The 23,879-nt window shown below is 38.3% G+C and overlaps 2 protein-coding genes, 1 long non-coding RNA gene and 1 pseudogene across 9 annotated transcripts in view; 1 reads left to right on the plus strand and 3 right to left on the minus strand.

Annotated features, from left to right (window-relative positions):
- Nucleotides 1-23,879, minus strand: part of LOC126700320 (kinesin-like protein KIN-14C) — a 95,790-nt gene that overhangs the window by 37,543 nt on the left and 34,368 nt on the right. The window contains exon 10 of one of the 7 annotated variants that reach the window (XM_050398413.1): nucleotides 3,312-3,344. The exons of the other annotated variants lie outside the window; for them this stretch is intronic. The gene's annotated coding sequence lies outside the window, so the exon portion shown is untranslated. Of the gene's footprint in view, nucleotides 1-3,311; nucleotides 3,345-23,879 lie in introns of those variants that run through there. 7 annotated transcript variants of the gene reach the window in all.
- On the minus strand, nucleotides 5,220-12,711 carry LOC126700318 (pentatricopeptide repeat-containing protein At3g49170, chloroplastic-like; annotated as a pseudogene).
- LOC126700322 (uncharacterized) lies at nucleotides 14,316-17,187 on the plus strand. Its single transcript, XR_007647113.1, has 3 exons — nucleotides 14,316-14,620; nucleotides 15,694-15,755; nucleotides 16,967-17,187. It is a non-coding gene; the product is annotated as an uncharacterized LOC126700322 (long non-coding RNA).
- LOC126700679 (uncharacterized) lies at nucleotides 20,373-21,275 on the minus strand. Its single transcript, XM_050398888.1, has one exon. It carries the CDS (start codon nucleotides 21,273-21,275, stop codon nucleotides 20,373-20,375), a length of 903 nt encoding a protein of 300 aa, XP_050254845.1.

The following is a 23,879-nucleotide window of genomic DNA, read 5'->3' on the forward strand; positions in this document are numbered from 1 at the left end:
TTTTGTTTTTATAGTTTAATTAGATATCTAATTAGTAATTAGTTTAATTATAGTTACTTAATCTAATGATAAAATGAAAATTGAAAACATTGAAAAGTAAAGACTGGATCATTTTTATAAAAGAAAGGCCCAAATATTTATAAAATTTATATTATATATAAAATATATTATAATATGATTCGGTTTGGTTTGGTGCATTCAAACTTGCCATCGAAAACCGAACCGAATATTTTCGGTTTTAAAAATTCAAAACTGAAACCGAACCAAAAATTTGGCAACGGTTGGGTCGGTTTCGACCGATTTGTTCGGTTCATCGGTTTTTTGCACACCCTAGTATTACAAATTGTACCACAAAATTTCACTACTCCAATTAAAACTCAATTATCAAACACCTCAACCCCCCACACCAATGAAGAATAAGATCTCACCAGCTTGGTGTAATTGTCGTCCGGGTGACCAAAATGTTTGGGTTCGACTGGATAGAGGTGTGGCATCCATTGAGTGGATTCTCCGATTTCCAACCACCTGTATTCACCATCGTCATGCTTTCCATTCAAACCACAAGCCGTTGTTGCTTGCTGCTAACTCTGAGCTAAAACGTTTTTATAGAAGGTCGCTTCGAATCCATGTGGTTGAAAGAAAGATCCTGCGAAGAGGTGGTGCAAAATGCTTGGGGAGTGCCTACTGGTATGAATTCAATTTGGAGGTTTAATGAAAAAATACATAACTGCCAAGATAATTTAAAGGAGTTGAATAGGAAGACTTTCGGTCATGTCCAAACTTCTTTACCGAAGAAAATGCAGGATCTTAAGGAGGCAAAGGAGAATGGTAGCTACATAACCAACCCGGAATTGATTTATAAATTGAGGGGGGACATTCAAAGCCTCAAAAACAAAGAGGAGGCTATGTGGAAGCAAAGATCTTGCAATGACTGGCTCAAGGAAGGTGACAGCAACACCAGATTCTTTCACTGTCGAGCTACCCAACGCAATCGCCGCAACTTTATTGAGGGATTGGAAAATGATGCTGGAGTGTGGGTGGACGACGAACAACAGATGGGAAGTGTGCTTGAACAATACTTTGACTCCCTATTTACTTCTTCTGATCCATCGGGCTTTGAAGAGATCTTGGATGGCATCCAACTTGCCATGATCGACGAAGCCGCAAGCTATTTAGTCCGTGACTTCTAGGCAGAAGAGGTGAGGCTTGCACTCAAACAAATGGCTCCACTTATTGCCTTGGGCCCCGATGGAATGTCTCCCATTTTTTATAAATCTTTTTGGCATATTGTAGGTAATGACGTAACTACAATAGTTCTTAATGCACTTAACACAAGTGTTGTGCATGAATCCCTTAATACCACCTTTATTACTTTGATCCCAAAAATCAAACATCCAAAAAAGGTGGCTCATTTCCGGCCTATAAGCCTATGCAATGTTATTTATAAACTCATTTCAAAAGTTGTGGTGAATCGGCTGAAGAAATTCCTTGCTCAAGCTATTCCTGAATCTCAAAGTGCCTTTTTGTCGAGGCGTCTAATTACTGATAACATCCTAGTGGCATTTGAAACATTGCATTATCTGAAGAGGAAAACCCAAGGGAAGTTGGGATATATGGCTCTCAAGCTGGATATAAGCAAAGCGTATGACCGGGTGGAGTGGTTTTTTTTGGAAAAAGTAATGAGACATTTGGGACTTGGGGAGAGGATGGTAAGTCTTATCATGTCTTGTTTAAAATATGTTTCCTATTCTGTTCTCCTTAATGGCCAACCTGTAGGAAACATCAAACCAAGTCGGGGTTTGAGACAAGGTGATCCACTGTCTCCTTAATTTTTCCTCATGTGTGCTATGGGACTCCAAAGCTTGATTCACAAAGCTGAAGTGGAGGGGCTTATCCAAGGGGTGTCAATTTGTAGAAATGGCCTAAGGGTATCACATCTATTTTTTGCAAATGATAGTGTGCTATTTTGTCGAGCCAAGGAGGAAGAATGTCAAAAAATCCTTGATATCCTAGCTATTTATGAGAGAGGTTCAGTGCAGAAATTAATCGGGACAAGACAAACATTTTTTTCAGCTCAAATACCCTCCAAGCTGCTCAGGTTCAGATTCAACAATTTCTTGGCGTCCCAACTATTAGACAATATGAAAAATATTTGGGGCTGCCTGCACTTGTTGGCCGTGCTAAAAGTCAAAGCTTTGTATTCTTGAAGGAAAGGGTGTGGAAAAAACTCCAAGGATGGAAAGAAAAGCTTTTATCTCAAGCCGGGAGGGAAGTCCTTATCAAATTAGTTATTCAAGCAATTCTGACATACATGATGAATTGTTTCAAGCTCCCTAGGGGTCTTATAAAAGAATTGGAAGTCTTTATCCATAAGTTTTAATGGGGTTATAGCAGTGGAAGTAGAAAGGTGCATTGGGTGAAGTGGAAGAGATTGTACGAAGCTAAAGAAGTTGGGGGATTAGGCTTCAAAGAAATTGAGAAGTTCAATGAAGCTCTATTAGCCAAGCAAGTATGGAGGATGATCAATAACCCCAGATTCCTTGTGTTATCGAGTTTTCAAAGCTAGATTTTTCCCCGAGTGCTCGATCTTAGAGGCAGAAGACTCAAAGGTTAGGTCCACATAAAACAGGACAAATGGCTGCCTTCACAGCTGAGCAGGTTTGTTGTTTCCCCAATCCCTCTGATGCCACCTGATACTAAGGTGAGTGAACTCATAGACCAAGACAATGCAGCATGGAAAACCGATGTTGTGCAACAGTTGTTTCTGCCCTAAGAAGCCTCAGAAATTCTTGGCATTCCATTGAGTGAAAGGCTCCCCCCAGACCGAATCATTTGGGCTTGCACTCCTTCGGGTATGTTCACTACTAGTAGTGCCTACAAACTGATTATATCAGGTGATTTAGCTCTTAGTGCAGGTCCTTCAAATCCTGAAGCTCAGAGACAATTCTGGAAGAGAATTTGGCAACTCCGGACCCCAAACAAAATCAAGCATTTCGTTTGGAAGGCGTGTAATAATGCTCTACCCACCTTGGCGAAGCTCCACCACCGCCATATTGTCACATCAGAAATCTGTGAAGGTTTCCAGGATAGAACAAAGGACACACTGCATGCTCTTTGGTTTTGCAAAGAAATTGCTTATGTGTGGCATTCATTGGAGTGGTTCCACCAAGATGTAGCTGGGCAGCCCATGTCATTCAGCGACCTCTTTTCCAGGTTCTTGCATTCTCAGGACGACTTCAGGCTAGAACTTTTCTCAATCACGGCATTCTCAGGACGACTTCAGGCTAGAACTTGTCTGATGATAGATCAAAGTATCCATGTCTGGATAGTTCAACCATTGAAACCTACACATATTTACGATAATTTATTAAATGTTTTACTAGAAAATATAAGTAGATCAAAAACAAAAATTTTAAACAGTTTACCTCCACTTAGTATGTCCAACCACTCTTTTTGTGGTATAAGCCCCCTCTGCTCAAAGTCTTGGCTGCCTACCATGGTAACGTTGACTTTCAAGTTTACAGAATGGCTGCAAATCTTCACGAATCACGACTAATTTGTGGATGGCTGCAAATCTACCCCAATCATGACTAATTCGTGGATTGGAGTGTAGTTCCTCTCATAAGCCTAGAAATTATGTGTTCTAGACATAAACTTGAAGATAGTTAATGTTTTCCTTCCGTTTTAGGTTTTGGGAGCGATCGATCATTTTTGTGGCTGCTTGGCAAAAGAAATATTTGAATATTAATTTGCTTTTACTGCACACTAGGAATGCATGAATAGGGTTTACCTTAGTTGCTTAATTTGGTGTGTATACTATGAAGTTAGCATGTGACATGGATTTGTGGACAATCATTAGATATAGGTAATTCTACTCCTAAAATGGTTATAAAGTTCACTAATATGTAAAAGTAATGTTAACTTATGTAAAATATCATCTATTCATATACACCTAAAAGAGAATGGTAGTCAAAAGTTTTATTGCTCATTTAGTACATAACTTTTGGTTGTCAAATTTGGGTGTTTGGTACATGTTTTCAAACAACAATTTTCAGTTTTTAAATAACATTACATGTATTTTCACATTTTTTTACCCACATGTATTTCCACACATGTTTTTAAACAACAATTTTCAATTTTTAAATGTATGTACCAAACACCTTATTGCTCAAATTCTCCTCCCTTATTACCACTATCGAAAAACTAAAAGATAATTGAAAATATAATTATTCATGATAAACAAAAATAACTTTCTAAAAGAAGAAGAGTTAGAAAATTGTGTCCTATTATTGTCAAATTTATAATGGACATTCGTATTATTTTTTACGAGATTTTTATTGGGGTTGATCAAGTTCTTAAAAGCCCTCTTCTCAAAAAAAGAAAAAAGAAAAAAGTTCTTAAAACTTAAAAGCCCAACACATAACCAGTCCAGCCTGACCCGAAGGGTTGTAAACAGTTTTGATTGAGTGGGAGACTGGAAGTTGACAATGAGTTCGACAATATTAGTAAAAATCGGATGGGTTGAGGTTTTGGGTTGATCAAATGGGCTTTGGCAAAAGGGATGAGCTAGAGTTTGGCTTGTGTGGGTTTTTATAAATTATGGAGTTATGGACATGAGTATGACACGAGACAAGACAACGTGGTGGAAGTACAAAAATTAATTAATTTTTATTTTTAAGTATATTTTATTTATTTATCGGAATATTTTATGTTTGTTTATAAGTTTTCAATAAATATATATATATATATATATTTATATATATAATTAAAGGAATTATTTTTCAATAAATTTTTTTTCAACCCCACTTAATGGGGACGCACAAGCAGAAGTGTCCCTGGCCACACAGACTTCAGAATATGTGGGAGAATTTTAAAGAACAGGCAATATGTGCAAAGGGAGAAAATGCATATAGTTTTTGTAAATTAAGTGATGTTACAAATTCCTAGTTGTACAAAGAGCTGCAAATATGAACTATACAGATAAAAACTACACAAATCTGAAAATATGAATTAGAAAGGTTACAGCTAGCAGAACAAGTTATGCATCAAAGCTGAAAGAATTAAAGACAAATGTGCATGGCAACTTAAGATTATTTGCAGCTGGCAGTCGTGCGTTTTAAAGCTTTCCATTTGTAGGATCTGTATCGAAAGCAAGCTGCTGCCAGTCATACAAAAAAATAGAAAGGAAGAAGAAGAAAGAAAATAAAAATATTTCAACATCACCAGAAATCATTGCAAGAACATGTCCCATTTTTGAAGTGATGAAACCGGTTTGAGTCTCTCACCACTATTTCTCTACCTCTAGCCATTGAAATAAATTTGATTGCAGTGTGACAGTCTCCACAAACACGAAGATTCTAAAATACTCTAATAGGCTTTGGTTGGGATACGCTTATAAGACCAAACAGCTATTTTCTCACTGTGCTGAAACAAATATTGCTCCTTTAGTTCATCCTCTACATCATGAAGAACAAAATCTGTATCGGGTACATAGCCCAATTCCTTTATTTTTGAAGCCAATTGGTTCAGTTCATAATAAATATCTTGTGCTAGGGGGTGTGAAGTGTCCCCAACGTGGAACTTGTGCACCATATTTTCCACCTCTATCCAGCTACAACCAGCTTCTTTGATCAAGTTTCTCTCTTTCAAATTTTTTCTAATTATTGCCACATTGTCCCATTGACCTGAGGAAGCATACAAGTTTGATAGTAAGATATATGCTGCTGGATCACATGGGTCTTGCTCAAGAATCATCTTTGCAGCATGTTCCCCAAGTTCTTTGTTGCCATGAACCCGACAGGCAGCAAGAAATGTACGCCAGACTAGCGCATCAGCCTTGAAAGGCATTGAATTAATGAATTCAAATGCTTCTACTCTCGGCCCAATAAATCAACCATACATGCGTAATGTTCCACTCTCGGAACAATCCCATGTTCTCTGTACATTGAGTTGAAGACTTTCCATCCCTCAGAAACTAGCCCCACATGGCTACAAGCTGATAAAACAGCAATATAGGTGATCTCATTTGGTCTAACACCATCCTCAAGCATTTTGTGGAACATTTCCATAGCTTTAGAGGCAAATCCATGTTTTGCAAAACCAGTAATCATTGAAGTCCAAGATATAACATTTCAACCTCCCATATCATTAAAAACTTGAAATGCAGCTTCTATATTTCCACACCTAGAATACATGGAGATCAAAGCATTACAGATGCTTTGATTTGACGCAGACCCTGATTTTAGTACCCGTGCATGAATTTGCTCACCCTTACCAACTGCACTGATACTAGCAGCTCCACTCAAGAGGCTAGCAAATGTGAAAGCACTAGCCCCAATTCCTATATCCTCGATTTCATTAAAAAGTTCATAGGCTTTTTCAGAATCCAAATTTTTGGCATACGCATCAACAATCGTGTTGTAAGAAATTAAATTCTTCTCAAACAGCATATCAATAGCTTAACGAGCATCTTCCATCATGCCAGACCTTGCATACATGCTAATAAGAGAATTTCCCACACAATTAACCGATGCAAGACCAAGTTTCACAGCATGCGTGTAAATTTGCACATGCCTTAAGGACACTAGAAAAGGTGAAATGATTTGGTGAAGCATGACCCTTGATCATTTCACAAAAAAGTTCAACAGCTTCCTTATTACACCCTCCACTTTGCACGTATCCAGTGATAATTGCTGTCCGAGACATGACATTACGATCTACCATCAGGTCAAAAACTTTCCTTGCATCATCCACCGATCCATCCGCTGCACACTTAGCATACATGTCTACCAAACAGCACGCTACACAAAATCTAAAGCCAACCCAGTCTGTATGACTAGAAAGCATGGGTGCGGCTCCAGGGCTGCCGCACCCGCACTAGACTCGCGGCAACACGGCAACGCTCCTCTAACGTGCCGATTCAGCCTTTTTTTTTTTTCTTTTTTTTTTTTTATAAATATTTATTTGCACCGATTCACACCAATACGGCGCCAATTTCGGCCAATTCCGGCCGAAATACATGTTAAAAAAATAAAATAAAATAAACTTGTGGGTTGTATTCTAATATATGATTATCATGTTTTAGTTATTATCTACTATTACTCTTAAATTGGTATATATTTACAATTATATGAAAAAGTATGCTTAGCAATATAAAAAAAATATAAATAAAAATATTTTTAATAATTTCTTAATCGCCGCACATGCAACCTACTTTTTCAAAAATTACCAAGTCCCGCACCTAAATCTAGAAACGCACCTGTGCTTCATAGTTGTATGACCCAAGAATGCAATTGCTGCCCAAGATTTAACAATTCTAGCTCTGCACAAGTTGAAATAACTCCGCCAAAGGTAAATTGATCTAGTACATACTCACTCAAAACCATATCCAAAAATAAATTTACAGCCTCCATTGGGAACCCAAATTGCATAAACCTAGTTATCATCAAAGTCCAAGTAACAGCATTCTTCTCAGGCATTTTCTCCAACACCTTATATGCTAAATCCACATCACAACCACCCTTCACAAACATATCAATCAATGCACACCCAACAAACACATCAAACTCAAAATATCCACTTTTTATAACAAACCCCTAAATCATTTTCCCAATGGGTACATTTTCCACATTCAAACACGCCTGAATCACTGCGGAAAAGCAATACTCATTTGGGCAGAACCCATTTTCACGCATTTGAAGAAACGTGACAATGGCTTCAGTTCCTATATCATTATTTGCAAAAAACGGATTTTGCTTTAGCCCAATCCCCACTTTTTGAGTACAAGGTGATTAGAGAGTTGAGAATGAGAGAGTTAAGGTGGAGTTAGGAGTGAGCCAAGTAATGGGTGTGAACGAGTTTGCCGAGTTGGAAGTTCCGGGACCTTATACAGGACTTGAGGAAGAGGGAGTAGGTGATGACTGATGAGGTCTGGTTGGGTACCCTTTTGGGCCATGAGATCAAGAGTGGAGATTGCTTTGTGGATGTTAGAGATATATCAGACATATTAGCCCAATGTGATAGGCCCAAACCCACCTCCTCACCTGATCTATGGCATGCTCGTCTTGGTCATCCATTCTTATCTCATCTTCAGTTGTTAGCTTCTCAAGATCATTTAGGTTCAGTTCAGTTTCAAAAATTTGATTATACTTTCTGTCATTTTGGCAAACAAACAAAATCGTCCTTTAATAAAAGTGATTCCTTTTCTTCTACCCCTTTTGATCTTATACATTCTGATATTTGGGTTCCTGCACCTGTTCCCACTGAGGGGGGATCTAAATATTTTGTCATATTTGTGGATGATTTTTCTCGATATACTTGGATTTATCTGCTTCACCATAGGTCTGAACTTGTGTCTATTTACCAAACATTTCATAAAATGATTGAAACACAGTTCAATTGCATCGTTAAAGTCTTTCGATCAGATAATGCTCAAGAATATAATGATAAATCTTTCATATCCTTTTTAGACAGTCATGGTACCCTTCCTCAACGGTCTTGTCCTTACACCTCTCAACAAAATGGTCGTGCAGAACGAAAACATCGTCACATTCTTGATGTTGTCTGCACCCTTCTCATTTCTGCCTCTCTTCCTAAGCGCTTTTGGGGTGAGGCCACACTCACTGCTGTGTACACCATTAATCGTATTCTTTCACCAACTACACATAACAAATCACCATTTGAGCTTCTTTATGGTCAAACTCCTAACTACTCCTCTCTTCGGATTTTTGGTTGTGCTTGCTTTGTCTCTCTTCCTCCTCATGAACGAACAAAGCTCCAGCCTCGTACTTGTTTCTATTGTTTCCTTGGTTATGGTGTATCTCAAAAGGGGTTTCGCTGCTATGATCTCATTTCTCATCGTCTTCGTGTCTCCCTCATGTTGAGTTTTGGGAATATCGTCCTTTCACGAGTCTTCAGCAGTTTCCTGTGTCCTCTTCCTCAGAATCTCCGACCCTAGACCAGTCTCCGTGGATGTAGGCCGACAAGGCTGAACCACGTAATCCTCGTGTTCTTGTTGATCCTATTCTATGCTTCTCCTTCCGCATCCACTCTAACATATACAACATGGTATTAGAGCTAAATTTCGTTCTTGGCATTAAACAAACATCTCTAGCATGCAAAGAAAATTCTCACGTGCACACCACCGTCAGAAGTCATACATGCTTGCCTGTTGGATTTAGACTCTGTAAGGTTGAATTTAATCAACCATGTGTTGGCTTTATTCCATGACAAATTTGCTTGTAATATAACACTTAGAAACCTTGTATTTAGGTGGGAATCATGTAAGGGTAGTGTGTGAGAGAGCGTGAAGAAATGCTCAAGACAGTGCAGTGAAGCAGAGACTCGCGACTAGGACTTGCGGGTGGCTCGCGGCTTGCAAGCCGCCAAAAGTTGCTCACGTGCAGAGCATGCAGGGGAGCTGAACAGTCACGCCACCTGGAGCACTACACGACAAAAATCCAGACTGGCCATTAAGTTAGCTCGCGACTTGAACTCGCGACTAAGTCAAGTCACGAAGTCAAGTCACGAGGTCAAGTCGCCAGCCAGCCCTGTTTTTGGAAAAACTGACTCTTCGTATTCCATTCTCACACCAGTATAAATACCCTTCATTCCCACAAGATAAGTGTGGCTATTCAGAAAGAAAAACCCTAAGAGAGGTTTCTTCAAAACACCCACCCAATTAGAGAGAGCTACTCATTCTTAGAGAGAAATCTTTGTAGTCTCTTCTCATTCCCTCTCTCATTGTCATACCTATTGAGAGGAGATTTCTATCCAAACACTACCCACACCCATTCAGAGTGTTGAGTGTTTTTGGAGTTTTGGGAAGCATTGGAAGATGCCAAGGATGGCGGATGCTATGGTCTAGTAGCGGAATCCGGTAAGCTAGAAAAGAAAAAGGTTCGGCGCAACCTCGTTGGAGCAAGAACCTTGGAGGGCTTAGGTACATCGGGTAGATTAGGCTTGGAGGGTCTATTGCTGTTCATGTATCCCAACTACATTTTCTAGTGGATTATTGACCGCTTGGAGGGCGGCGGAGAGGTTTTACGCCGAGGGCTTCGGTTTCCTCTTCGATAACACATCGTGTGTTGTCCTTGTTAGGGGTGTGTCGGTTCGGTTTCGGTCGGTTTTCTAAGTGTTGGCCAACCGAAACCGAAATTTTCGGTTTGTGAAATTCTCAACCGAAACCGACCGAAATAATTGGAAATCCGTCGGTTTCGGTTGGATTTCGGTTTCGGTCGGTTTCGGTCGGTTTTTCGGTTTCCTCATCATTTATTTTCTAAGAAAGCAAACAAAGAAAAAAAATTAACAAACCCAGAAAGCAGAAACCCAGAAAATATTAACAAACCCAAAAAAAATAAACAAACCCAGAAAATCCCTTTGCTTTCCCACGTTTTCTCACCACCCAAACACCAACAAACACCAAGCACCAAGCAAAGTAGCAAAAACAAAACCCAAAAAAAAAAAAAAAAAAAAAAGAGAGAGAACGGCGAAGAAGCGTACCGGCGAAACCAAACTCACAACCTTCTACCTTGAAACCCAGAAATCACGAAGAACAAAACCCAAACACCCAGAAACCTTGAAACCCAAACACGAAGAACAAAACCCAAACCACGAACCCAGAAACCTTGAAACCTAAACAGAAACCCACAAAGAACAAAACCCAAACCACGAAGACAGAAAAATCAAACCAGAGAGGCGGTGACAGCGAAGGAGGCGGCGGCGATTGAACCCAGGTGGCGAAGATTCCAGGCAGCGGCGACAACGGGGTTTGTTGATGTTTTCTCTCTGGATCTTTGGGTGGGTTTCTTGATTCTCTCTGAATGTTGTTCTTGGTGTGGGTTTTTCATTTCTTGCTTCTTGATGTTCTCTCTTGATGTTGAAAACGGAAGTCAGAGAGAACAAAACCCAAACGTGAGAGACAAATGCTGAAAATAGGATTAATAGGGTTATAAAGCAAACCCCAAAACGACGTAGTTTTGGTAATAAGGAGAGGAAAAATAAAAAGGCATTACTAAGGATCGAACCTGGGCTGACTGGAGACAAGCACGTGTCCTTGCCGCTAGGATACCAGGTACTTTGTTAAAATATTTTGTACAAATTATTATTTAATATATTTCGGTTCGGTTCGGTCGGTTCGGCCTATTAGAAATTGCAACCGAAAACCGAACCGAAATTTTCGGTTTTTTCGATTCGTCGGTTTTTTGCACACCCCTAGTCCTTGTGTTTGCATCTCTCTTCCCTTTATCTTTGCCTTTTATTTTCTGCTGTGGATGTGATTTATAATTGGCTTAGATTGATTTCCAATTCTGTTTATAGCTTATGTTCATTTTCCGCACACTAGTTGTTTGTCATAAAGCTTGAATTGGTTATTTTGTATTTGGGGGTCTAAACGTTCAAGGGTGTTTATACACGTTTTTGAACTTTCAGACTCCACGGCATCTCGCAGCCACTGTGGCTCAGTGCTGTGTCCAAGATCCACAAACTTAAGCAAACCCGTGACATCAATCTCAAATCTGTGCAAATCCAAGCTTCGCCTGATGAAACCAACCACACAGACATGCCCTATCGCCTCCCGCGAGAAAAACCTAAAAGTCTGGTCTCCACTGAACCTTGCACATGCCCCCACGCGCTAACACAGTTTCTACCAACTTCATGCACCGTCACGGATTTCACAGGGTCAGATCCTCCTATGGTTACACGCGTTGCCCTAATGGACTTGTAGCCCGCCGATCTGCAAACCGAAGAAATTTGGAGCTCATCGGATGTTACACGCGCCTCCACGCGCCGGTTACCTACTTTCACGCGCTGTACGTGCCAACAAACTGGTGCTGATGTCATTATGACATCATTTGATGACGTCATCGATCCACGTCAACAGCCACGCAAGCACGTCCACATTAGCCCTAGTCCACGTCAGCGACACGTCATAAAATGATGTCAGTGGCTCTGCTGCCCGATACGTGACCCGACCCGGACCAGTATCTGTTGACTTTGACTTTTGCGTTGACCTTTGACCAAAAGTTAAAATTTCCAAAAGGGCCTATCTTGCTCAATTTTTTGCGTAGATTCCGATTTTGGACTCCGTTTCTTCGTTTGAAGCTCCAAAATTGGTCAATTGGCACATTCTTCATTGTGGTTTCTTTAAAGGCATTCTTCAAGGTATCTCCAAGTGATCTTCTCATGTTTATCCAACCTCAAGCTTTCATCGAACTTCCGTCTTGAATTTAAGGGAGGGTATTAGAGATATATCAGACATATTAGCCCAATGTAATAGGCCCAAGCCCAGTCCTACTTGTACTAGTAATCTAGAGTTTAGTCGCCTATATATACTCATGTTAGGGTTCATTGTAACACAGGTTATTGTACTACACTCTTATACAATAAAGATGTAACCCTTAAAGGATTCCTCTGTGGATGTAGGCTAACAAGGCTGAACTACGTAATCCTCGTGTTCTTGTTGATCCTATTCTATGCTTCTCCTTCCGCATCCACTCTAACATATACAACATGGTATAACACATCGCATTGCTAATAATACATTTAACAGTGGAGGTGGCCCACATTGAGGTGGTGGATCAGACGGTGGTGAAGGGGCTCAAGGTTTCGATTTTGTAGTGATGATGATGGAAGGTTTTGGCGGGAACGAATTGAGGGTTTGATAGAAGGTAATAAAGGTAGTTTGGAAGCAGAAGGAAGAGAGAGGCCTAGCATGTTGCTTCAAACGGGCTACAATTATAAAAGAGGCTAAGAACGTTGCTTTTAGCCTTTTATAGGTTTGGTTGGTTTATTTATTTAATTTAATAATGGAAAATTGTGAATATCATATATCTTAGTATGAAAATATCCACTATGGGCAAAACACGAAATTAGTAGGTTAGAGTTGAGTTTTATTGGTTTTGTGTTAGATTTAAGTTGACATAAATTGACCTTTTTAATAAACTAGTTAATTTGAGTCAAATACACACAAAACCTGTTCCGATCAGTTTGACTTATTCATCTATAGAGTAGATAAATTGTCTATAGCTATATCTATGAATGTTTGTGCTATATACCAATAACTTTTTTTGGAGGTTTTATGAAACTTTTTTTTTTATAATCACTTTATTATTTTTTGTATAAACAATATATATAATGCCACAACGACCATATATGGTTGGAATAGCAACTTTTAGAGATGTCATGGTTTGAGAAAGTAGATAGGACTAGCTCAAGCTTTCTCTTCGATTTGTTTGTACATTTATAGGATGCAGGAGGATGCTCAATATTGCAAGAAAAGTTTAAACATATAGAGTATTTCTTCATTTGGTTTATATACTTTAGTCATCCAGGGCAAGTAAAAGATTGAGACAATTTGATTTCAATATGGTATGCAGAGTCCGAGACTCCAAGTTAGGCGGGATTCATAAAGCAGAGGTTGTATAATCATAGACAATTTTAATTCCCACACACTAATCTCAAACGATTCTACACAACAATATTTGGGAAGGATTCCTTCTCTGTAGGAGCCAGGTCAGCCACTGATTGGCACTATTATTGTTTTTGTTTTTTTTGAGAGAAAAGACAATATGTACTGATATTATTAATTGTCCATAATATAGATGTCAGCACCTACAAAATCGTCAATGTCGGATGGAACAAACTCCATCCAAGCAGAAAAAGGAATAGATAACCTTGCCCTTTGGGCTAAAACATGTGCTACCGCATTATTTTGCCTTACAACATGAGCGAAAGAAAAACTCCACATGGAGCTTATGTAACACCCCGACCCAATTTTTATAATTAAACTATGTGTTTAAGTGGTTAAGTATTATTAGTATTTTAAGCCACTTACTTGCAAAAATTAATATAAAAGCATTTAATAAACATATTATTTTATAATGTCATTGAATAAGAAATTGTAAAGATTATAAATAATTGAAATGACTATTTGTATTATATATATAAACACACACACTAATTATGTACAAAACTATATTAAGTGGTTAAGTTATCAGATATATATATATATATATATATATAGATATATATATATATAGTTGTGGTGTTTTAACTATGTATGATGCATGAGATATTATGGTTGTAATTTCACTTACACATGCAACCAATGGAAATACAACACATCATGCCCAAGTACCATGCAATGAACAAACTCCACCTCATCTCTTCTTTGACTTTCTCAAAGAAAAGAGAAGACTTAAAAAGCTCTCACTCTCCCTCCCTCAAATCCACGGATCATATATCAAAAGAAAGATAAGTCTTCATCTTATCTCTTCTTTGACTTTTCAATGTAACTAGAATTTCCATGAAACTCCCATGCTCTCATTTCTCCACGGGTCCACACATAAATCTGAAACTCTCACCTCATTTTGCTCTCTTTTTCTCTTAAGGAAAGTGCTAGGAAGCTCCCTTGAGTCTTTCTCTTGAGTCCAAGGGTTCACACACCAAAAGAAAGAAAATTCTCTCAACTCTTCTCTCCCTTTCATTCCCACGGGTCCTAAACCAAAAGAAAGAAAATTCTCTCAAGCTCTCCACCTCTCATAATTCTGGGTCCAGCCACTAGGAAATGGGGAAATTCTTCCATGCAAGAGTGATTCTATTCCTCCTTGGAATCAGAAATTTGGTAAGGGTCTAGCTACTCTCACCTTAGAATCCATAATTTCTTCATGGAATCTTAAGAAGTTGGTTTTGTGGTTTGTAAAATTGGAAAGCTTGTAAGTCTATATATATATATATATATATGCTGTTTTAAGAAGCTTTGAAGTTGTGTTGATGATTTGTTGAAGGTAGATTAGGGTTTTTATTAATTAATGATTTTGTATGATTAAGGAAGTAAGAAAAAGTTAGGATGAGTATTGTTGATGCTGCTGCTGGGATTTTTGGTTGTGCTTATTTTGCTCTAAATGGTTAAATGACTGCGTTTAAGTGTTTTATAACGTGTCTTATGAGTGTATAAAAATCCCCATATGAAAATACCATTCTTTGATAATTGTTTGTGAATTTACGAGAAAAACGTTGCAAAGCTGTCACTGTGACAGATTCTGTGTTTGTGTATGTTAAATTATGTATTAAATTGTATATAGTGAATTTGGATGCTAGGGATAATTCCTATGAAACCTAAGACACTTATGGTTGTTATTGAATTGGTCTCACAGCATTTGGATTAATACAAAAATAATGGTTTAATTTCCAAGTTGCATGAATTTTTGACAGGACAGATTTGAGTATGCCGTATTGTGTGATTTTTAGTAAATCATGGTTTTATTCTTTGACTCCGAAATTTTTATGGTATATACTGAACATACAGGGGAGTAGTTCTGTAAAATTTCATGGCAATTGGATGTCTTTGGACAGCCCGTTTGTATTTTAAAAACAGAGCATATGCTGCTGGAATGAGCAGTGAACAACATATGCTACACCTGACTTTGTGGATTTAATTCTCGAGTTAGGGTGTATATTTTGAGCTATAATTTAATAAGCTCATCTTTTGGTATGTTTGAAGCATATATAAATTTTATGGATTGGTTTCTCTATGGTTTGGCTGCAAATGTGTTTGATGATTGTATCATATGTTTTGGGGAACTTTATGTTATGGGAATTAGGATTTCCTTGATTCTAAGAGATAGGCTTTGAGATGAATGTGTACGTCTATGACAAGGAATTATGGATAGTAATAAGCTTTGAATTATGGTTTAGGTGTTACCAGTATCCAAGTCTAAGCTCCTTCGACTTTAGGCTCTCGGTTCCTCTGCTTTCAGGTAAGGGATAAGTTATATGAGCATTTGGTAAGTCATGAGGTTATTTTAAAGTATATTATACATTAAAATGTTTTTGAATAGAGATATGGCATATAATCATTATTCTGACAAAGATATGTTCGTGAGCTTTTGAAACTCTATGTATATGATTTAAGCATATTGATGCTATTACTGATTCCACGAACATGATGTTTAAAGAAAAGAATGGAAATGCTATTATTATGAAATGTTATGCAAAATAAGAAATTGCAGTATGATGTAAAGTATAAAATGTTTTCGGGTTATGTCCTCTGGTGATCTGAACTCTGCTAGTAGGGGTTAATTACTAGCTTTCCATGGAAAATATTATATGATTTGGCCATTAAGTGGGACTGGCTCTGCTGTACCCGCCCCTTGTTGGTTACGGCCAACTTGTGGGGGAAGCCAACCTACCCCCATGGTTGGAAGATATGTATTATGATGATGTGATCCCGGGAATACCTGGCATTGTGGGGAATGCTGGATGCCTAGCACCGTGGTGCTAGAAGCCTCCCAAATAAGTACAGACTTATCAGATACGGGCTAACCAATAAGTTATTTATGAACAGCTATGTTATGTTATTAATCATGAGAGAATTATTTTGTTAAAATGCATTGTGAAAAGTAAAAGCTCTCATGGCAAGAAGAAGTTTCTAATGAAAAGAAAAGCTGTTCATTAAAGATAAGAGTTTCTAAAGTTCTGTTGTGCTATAAAGATAAAGTTTCTGATGAAAGTGCAAGTTTATGTTTAAAAGTTATCAGATATCTGTTTTTATGAAACGTTAAGTTTTATGATCATGAAAGTTATAATATCTTATGAGAAGAAGTTTATAAAGAAAAGTTTTCTTATTAGCCGAGACGTTTCTATTTTAATACAAAGTTGCCGATTATCTGATTTAAGTTAAAATAATTATTTTGTAATGAGAATATATGTATGGCGACTTTGTAGGAAGTGAAAGAAGTTTAATCCGAAAGGTTTTAGTAATATTAAACCGATAAGAAAAAGGAGAACAATTATTTTCTATGATGAGCGTATAAGCTATTTATGAATAGTATAAAATACTATACATGAAAAGATGTTATCCTGTTCGAATATTCATAGAATGAAATGATTTGGTTACATGCATCCTTATTGAATTCTCATATATCTTACCTTTACTGAGCTGTGTAGCTCACCCCTTCCACTCTTTCAGTTAGCAGGTTTTATTTTGGAGCAGAGGGAGCCTTAGTCGAGTTTTGGAAGGAGCTGGTTTTAGTTTATATGTATAGATCCTAAATTAGCAAATTGATGTTTAGCTTTGTAGTATTGTGTATTTTAGGATCTAATGAAAGTGTATACCTTAAAGTATTAAGAGATGTATTATGTGAAATTCCGAATTTGAACAATTGGTGAATTAGGTTATTCTTTGGAGTACATTGTAGATGCTCTGAATGTCAAGTGAAAGGTTATATCATTTAAGTATAGAAAAAAGAAAATTATTCTAAAATCAAAAAGAGAAGCTTTTGGAAAAGTTTTGTAAAAGTTAAGTTGGTTCTTGTTAATATCAGGTTTAGGCTTGATATTAGCATGCCGGTCATGGTCACAAATCCGGGTATCGGGTTTGGGGCGTGACAGCTTACATGAAATAAAATGTCTCTAAACAAGTGCCCAAGAGATGAGAAATGCATACCACCTTCCAGCAGCCCTTTAATGACTATTTCGGAATCACCTTCAAAGTGGGACTGTTGTAACCCAATTTCTTTTGCAAAGATCATCGCATGCCTTGTTGCCAGCAACTCCAAACACTCCATAGAATGCGGTTTGATGATATTTTTCAACATTGCCGCCACCACCAAACCTCTTGAATCACGTACCACCACACCCACTCCCGCTTCAGCACTTTCATTGAACATGGCGCCATCAAAGTTAACTTTGTACTCACCTGGGTTTGGAGGTTTCCATCTGTGTCGCCTCACCATCTTGATTCTAGCAGGTGGTTCACGGCAAGACGATACAAGTGCAGAAAATTACTTACTGCATCTCTAATGCCGCTGAGTGGCAAAGTTTTTTCATTCAATCTCGACTTGTTTCTGTGTGTCCATAAAAACCAAGCTCGCATTCTCGGTTTTGTCAGGACCTTCGCCACCAAGTCCTGTGTTAAATATTAGCATTAATTAACCATGTTGAATATGCTAATATGGATGCGAAATCGAAAGTATAAAGTATAAAACACAATAAGACACGAGGGTTACGTGGTTCAGCCTAACGGTCTACATCCATGGAGGAAACCCTAAAGGACTACATCAATAATATATTATAGTGTAGTACAAAACTTGTGTTACAATAAATCATAACATGTGTATATATAGTAGACTAAACCCTACACTAATAGACTTCTAGTACAAGTAAGAGACTTGGTTTGCACACAAAGTAGAATTAGGCTTAGGTCTATGCTAATGGGCTAATATATCTCTAACATCCTAAAATGATCCTTGAGCCGCTTCAAATTGTTTCACCCAATTGAACTCACGGTCTCATACCTGCTTGACAGCCTCACATCCCCATGGAGCATATCCTCATCAGCTCGACCTCACAGATGACAGACCACCTCATTCATAATTTTTTGCTTCACCAAATTAAGTTTAGTTGGCAAACTATTTGTACAAGCCCTCCAAAGGAAATGCTTAACTTTCCCCGGCACCCCAACTTCCAAATTTTTGTCCAAAACCTAGCAACCAGCCCCGAATTTGAACTTGAAGCTTCTTCTCTCCTTTCTTCATCACATAGTGCACGATACCCAGACTTCACCGAGTAAATGCCATTCCTTTCAAGAGCCCAGTACATAACATCAGCTTGTGGTAAATCAGACAAAGGCACTGCCTTAATCCGTGAAGCATCAAAAGGCAGCAGGCATGAGTCAATTACTTGATTATTCCAACCTCCCACTCTAGCATCAATCAAATTAGCCACTTTCATATTTAAATCCACACCTGGGACCAAAGCTATCACTCTCCCACCTAAGGCATAAGGAAGCCAATTATCTTTGAATACACTTATAGACACACCACCCCCCACTCTCCACTTTGCACCCATGGAAATTACTCTTCTAGACTTCAAGATGCTTTTCCAAACAAACGACCCCGAGGACTGTTTTGCATAAAAAATGGTGCCATTTGGGAAGTATTTTGACTTAAACACACGATAAAATAAGGAGTTTTTATCATGAATAAGTCTCCATACCTGTTTTGCCAACATAGCATCATTGAACTTTGCTAACTTCTTAAAACCCAACCCTCATTCTTTCTTTGGTTTACAAAGTGTTTCCCAATTTTTCCAGTGAATTTTCCTTCTATATCCCCGTTGTCCCCACCAAAATTTCTGGATAAGCATCTCAATATCCCTACATAACTCCACTGGAAGCTTGAAACATCCCATTGCAAATGTAGGTATGGTTTGAACCACCGCTTTTAACAACACTTCTTTTCCAGCTTGAGATAGGAGTTTTTCCTTCCACCCTTCCAATTTATTCCAAACCCGATCTTTTATGTAATTCAAACTTGTACTTCTATTTTTCCCAACAATTGCCGGTAAGCCCAAATATTTTTCATAACGTTTTATCCCCGATACCCTAAGGAGCTCTTTCACGGAATTTTTTACTTCCTCACTAACTGACTTGCCAAAGAAGAGATTAGTTTTCTCCTTGTTTATTTGTTGCCCAGATGCAGTTTCATACACCTCCAAAATATTTTGGATGGTTGTGACATCCCCCAAACTCGCTCTACAAAATAGCAAGTTGTCATATGCAAAAAACAAGTGAGATATCTTTGGACCAGTCCTACATAGAGAGTAACCTTGAATTTTTCCTTCATGCATCGCATTATTTATCAACCCATTGAGCCCCTCAGAACATAACAGGAAAAGATATGGTGATAAAGGGTCCCTTTGTCTCAAACCCCTAGATGGAACAATATGCCCCCTAGGTTCCCCATTCACCATGATTGAGAAAGAAACAGTACTCACACATTCATAAATCCAGCCAACCCATTTTTGATGAAACCCCATCCTTTCCATAATTTTTATCAAAAAGTTCCACTCAACCCTATCGTAGGCTTTACTCATATCCAATTTCATTTCCATATAACCATGTTTTCCGGATTTCTTGGTTTGCATGTGATGTAAAGTTTCAAAAGCCACTAATATATTATCTGAGATAGCTTTATCTGCCTTAATGGCACTTTGAGACTCAAAAATAATGAATGGCAAAAAGATTTTTTTTAACCTATTGCTAGCACTTTGGATATTAATTTATACAAAATATTACAAAGAGCTATAGGTCTAAAATCAGAAACTTTTTTAGGACTCTTCACTTTTGAAATAAGAGTAAGGAATGAGTGGTTCAAACCTGATGGTATTTTTCCGGCATTCAGACAATCCAATACTGCCTTAGATACTTCATCTCCAATGCTTTGCCAATAGTGCTGACAAAAGAGTGGTGGCATCCCATCCGGTCCCGGTGATTTCAATGGTGCCATTTGATTAAGGGCCAAATCAACCTCAGCACGTGTAAACTCTCCCACCAACTCCCTATTCATCTCCTCCGTTACTACCACCCTCGTGTGCTACAATACCTCCTCCATGTTGCACGGATTTGAGGTTTTAAAAAGCTCCTTGTAAAAATCTTCCAACAAGCTCGCCACATTATCATCACCCATATACATGACACCCCTCAAATTTTTCAAACCCAAAATCCGATTCCTCCTATACATCTGGGAGCCTCTATGATGGAAATACTTTGAGTTTTTATCTCCCTCTTTCATCAAATGCATTTTAGAGCGTTGTTGCCACAATTTTTCTTCCTTTATGAATAGTCTTGCTAATTCTTGTTTCAATTGAACCAAGGCAGCCCCATCACCTCCATTTATCACAGCTCTCTCTACTTGCACCATCTGCTTCTTTTTTTCCGCTATTTCCCATGTGATATTGCTAAAACAACATCGTCTCCACTTTTTTAATTTTTCTTGGCACCTCTCTACCTTCTTTACCACCTTACCCATTGGCAAATCCCTCCTACCCTCACTCCATGCCGCTGCCACCGTATCATGACACCCATCATCCTCAAGCCAAACTTGCTCGAATCGCCATGGCTTCTTTAATTTTGCAGGTACCCTATTTGGATGGATGAGAAGTGGTTTGTGATCTGATGAACCACACTCCAACACCTTAACTTGTGCAGCCGGGTACTTATCTAACCAATCCGTGGTTGCCACCCCTCTATCAAACCTTTCCCACACATAAACATCCCTTGCACACTTCTTAAACCATGTATATCTATTACCCACAAAACCCAAGTCCATCAACCCACATTCATCCAAAACATCACGGAAGGTTTGCATTTGAAGGTATGGATGTAACTTGCCACCTTTCTTTTCCGAAGACTTTGTAATCTCATTGAAATCACCTGTAACAAGCCATGGAACCGAGAACCGATTATGTAAGCTTCTTAACAAATCCCATATTTCCATCCTCCTTTGAGTCTCCAGAGCACCATAAAATCCAGTAAATCTCTACTCATCATCCTTCCCTTTATTTATTAGAACATCGATGTGATTTAACAAAGAAGATTCTACATCCACCATAACATCCTTTTTCCAAAAAAGGGCTAGACCACCCCCCAAAGAAACTCTTGAAACTCCAAAAAAATCCCCTATTCGCAAATTTTCTTTTATTCCTCCTAGCCTTGCATTTAGTAGCCATGTCTCGACTAAAAACACAACCGCAGGAACTTGTGCCCAGACCAAGTCCCCAAGCTCCCGACAGTTCCAACATAAAATACTCATTGTCCTTGGCAGGGTTGGACACCAGCCTCCACCACTTCATTGTTCTGATTTTTCTCACCTCCAGTGACTATCCTCTTCTTTGGTTGAGTTTCTGAATCATAACAAGTTGTTTGCTTACTCCTCTTTTGTACTACCACCACACCTAACGAAACAGTATGATCAGACCTAGGCTTCTGAAGACGAGTCCAAGTATGACCTTTTTTTCGGGTTTGAGAATTTTGAGTCTCCTCCTTGCACTCCTTTGCCTACTGGATTTCAATCTCATGCAAGTTTGATAAGTCACGCTTGTTGTACACACCTAGGGTAGAGATGTTAATAGGTTTGCCTAGATCAGTTCTTGCCTCTCCCTTATTTCCTGACTCAGTCTTTTTTAATCCAACGTCACCCTCCTTGTTTAAAGGAATTTTGACTCATTTTTGTGCATCAGAGAGATGGTAATGGTTGAATCAAATTGGTTTTGGAATTTTGATTCAATCGACCCTCACCCAGTCACGGAGGAGCACAGATCTCGTGGTGGCTGCTATTTGTCACGGAGGAGCACGAGATTGTTAGATTAGATCTGAGAGAGATGAGATGATCGGAGGACGGGATTGTGTTTTCTGTTTGTGATTTGTGTGTGTGTGTGTGTGTTTTTTTTTTTTTTGAGTAGTGTTTCTGTTTAGTGTTTGGGATTGTGATTTGTATTTTTTTTTTTTTTTTTTTGGATGAGTGAAAAAACTGTATTAACAAAAAAAAAAAAAAAAAAAAAAAAAGAAGCTGATATATGTGTCTATATATGTTTAGACAGTCCAATATAAGTATATGCATCATGGGTTCTTAATTATGCCATAGTGTAAGATTTTTCCTCTTCTTAATATTTTAAGCTAATTGGGCCTATTTTTAGCATCTGGGCATTAAAAGAAATAGATTGTGATTGGGCCATGATTTGGGCCGAGAATTAGGCCCAAATCTGGCCTAGCTGGACAGGGCCCGGCAGGGCGGATTTGGAGCCCGGATAAAAAATCCGTTTATTGAACAGGCCGGGTTCGGGTCACGGGTTTCAACCCGTGGGTTGGGTCCAGGTATAGTAAAACCCAGCCCGAACTCAACCCATTGCCATTCCTAATAGTGGTGTTTCACAAACGCCACTATAGGTCCAATTTTTTGTAATGCATACTTATTCCTCTACTAGTGTCATCATCACATCAGGAACCATTAATCATACAATTCTATTTAATTGTCCATTCTTCAAACAACTTTTTGAGATGGAAACCTCACCTTTGAGTATATTTAGGATCAGGTCAAGCACTCCTGCAATGGCAAATAAAAGAAAAACATATCAGCGATTGGAAACCTTAAAATTAAATCTAGTCATTATGACTTGAATAAAAATATCCTAGCATGTCTATTATATAGGTAAGGAATTATGGATGGTGTATGCACCAAGAAGTTTGGCCTTATAGAAGTTTAATAGAATAAATACACGAATAGCGACGGTGGAAAAATGCAAGGGTTCAGAAAAGAAAGAAACTTGCAAAGGGAGAAAAATGGTCAGCATGCATGTAAGGTAGTATTTAATTAGAGAATGGAAAGTGTTATGGCCTTAAAAAATTCGATACTTTTTTACTTTTAATTTCCTCAAGCATAAAATTTTGAGATTAACCAATTGCCCAAGTACATGATTATTCCTCTGCTTGTGTCATTATTACGTGAGGAACAATTACTCATACAGTTTATTTTATTGTCCATTCTATACGACCCTTCAAACAAGTTTTGAGATAGAAACCTCACCTCGGATACGGTCAAGCAATCCTGTTTTGACAAATAAAAGAATAAATCAGCTTTTGGAAAACTTAAAGTTAAATCTAGTCATTAGACTGAGACTTGAATTAAAATATACTAGTATGTCTATTACATTGGTATGGAATTATGGATGGTGTACGCACCAAGAAGTTTGTTCTTACAGAAGTTTAATAGAATAAATACATGAATAGTGACAGTGGAAAAATGCAAGAGTTCAGAAAAGAAAGAATCTTGCAAAGGGAAAATAATGCACAACATGTAAATTAGAGAATGGAAAGTGTTATGGCCTTTCTAGCTTTATTTACCCACCAGGACTGTACATGTCGTCGTTGCATTGAAGATGGTTCAAGTCATCAACGTAGCAATCACGGTCTCTTCCACAATGACTTCACAAATACCAGAGAGCCATGAAAGCTCAAAACCACATACCAATTCATTGTGGACGTCTGTACCAGTGGCGGAGCCACGTTGGGGCCAAGAGGGGCCTTCCCCCCAAAAAAAATATAG

The sequence above is a fragment of the Quercus robur genome, chromosome 9 (assembly GCF_932294415.1).
Source record: "Quercus robur chromosome 9, dhQueRobu3.1, whole genome shotgun sequence".
In the NCBI taxonomy this organism is placed as follows: domain Eukaryota; kingdom Viridiplantae; phylum Streptophyta; class Magnoliopsida; order Fagales; family Fagaceae; genus Quercus; species Quercus robur.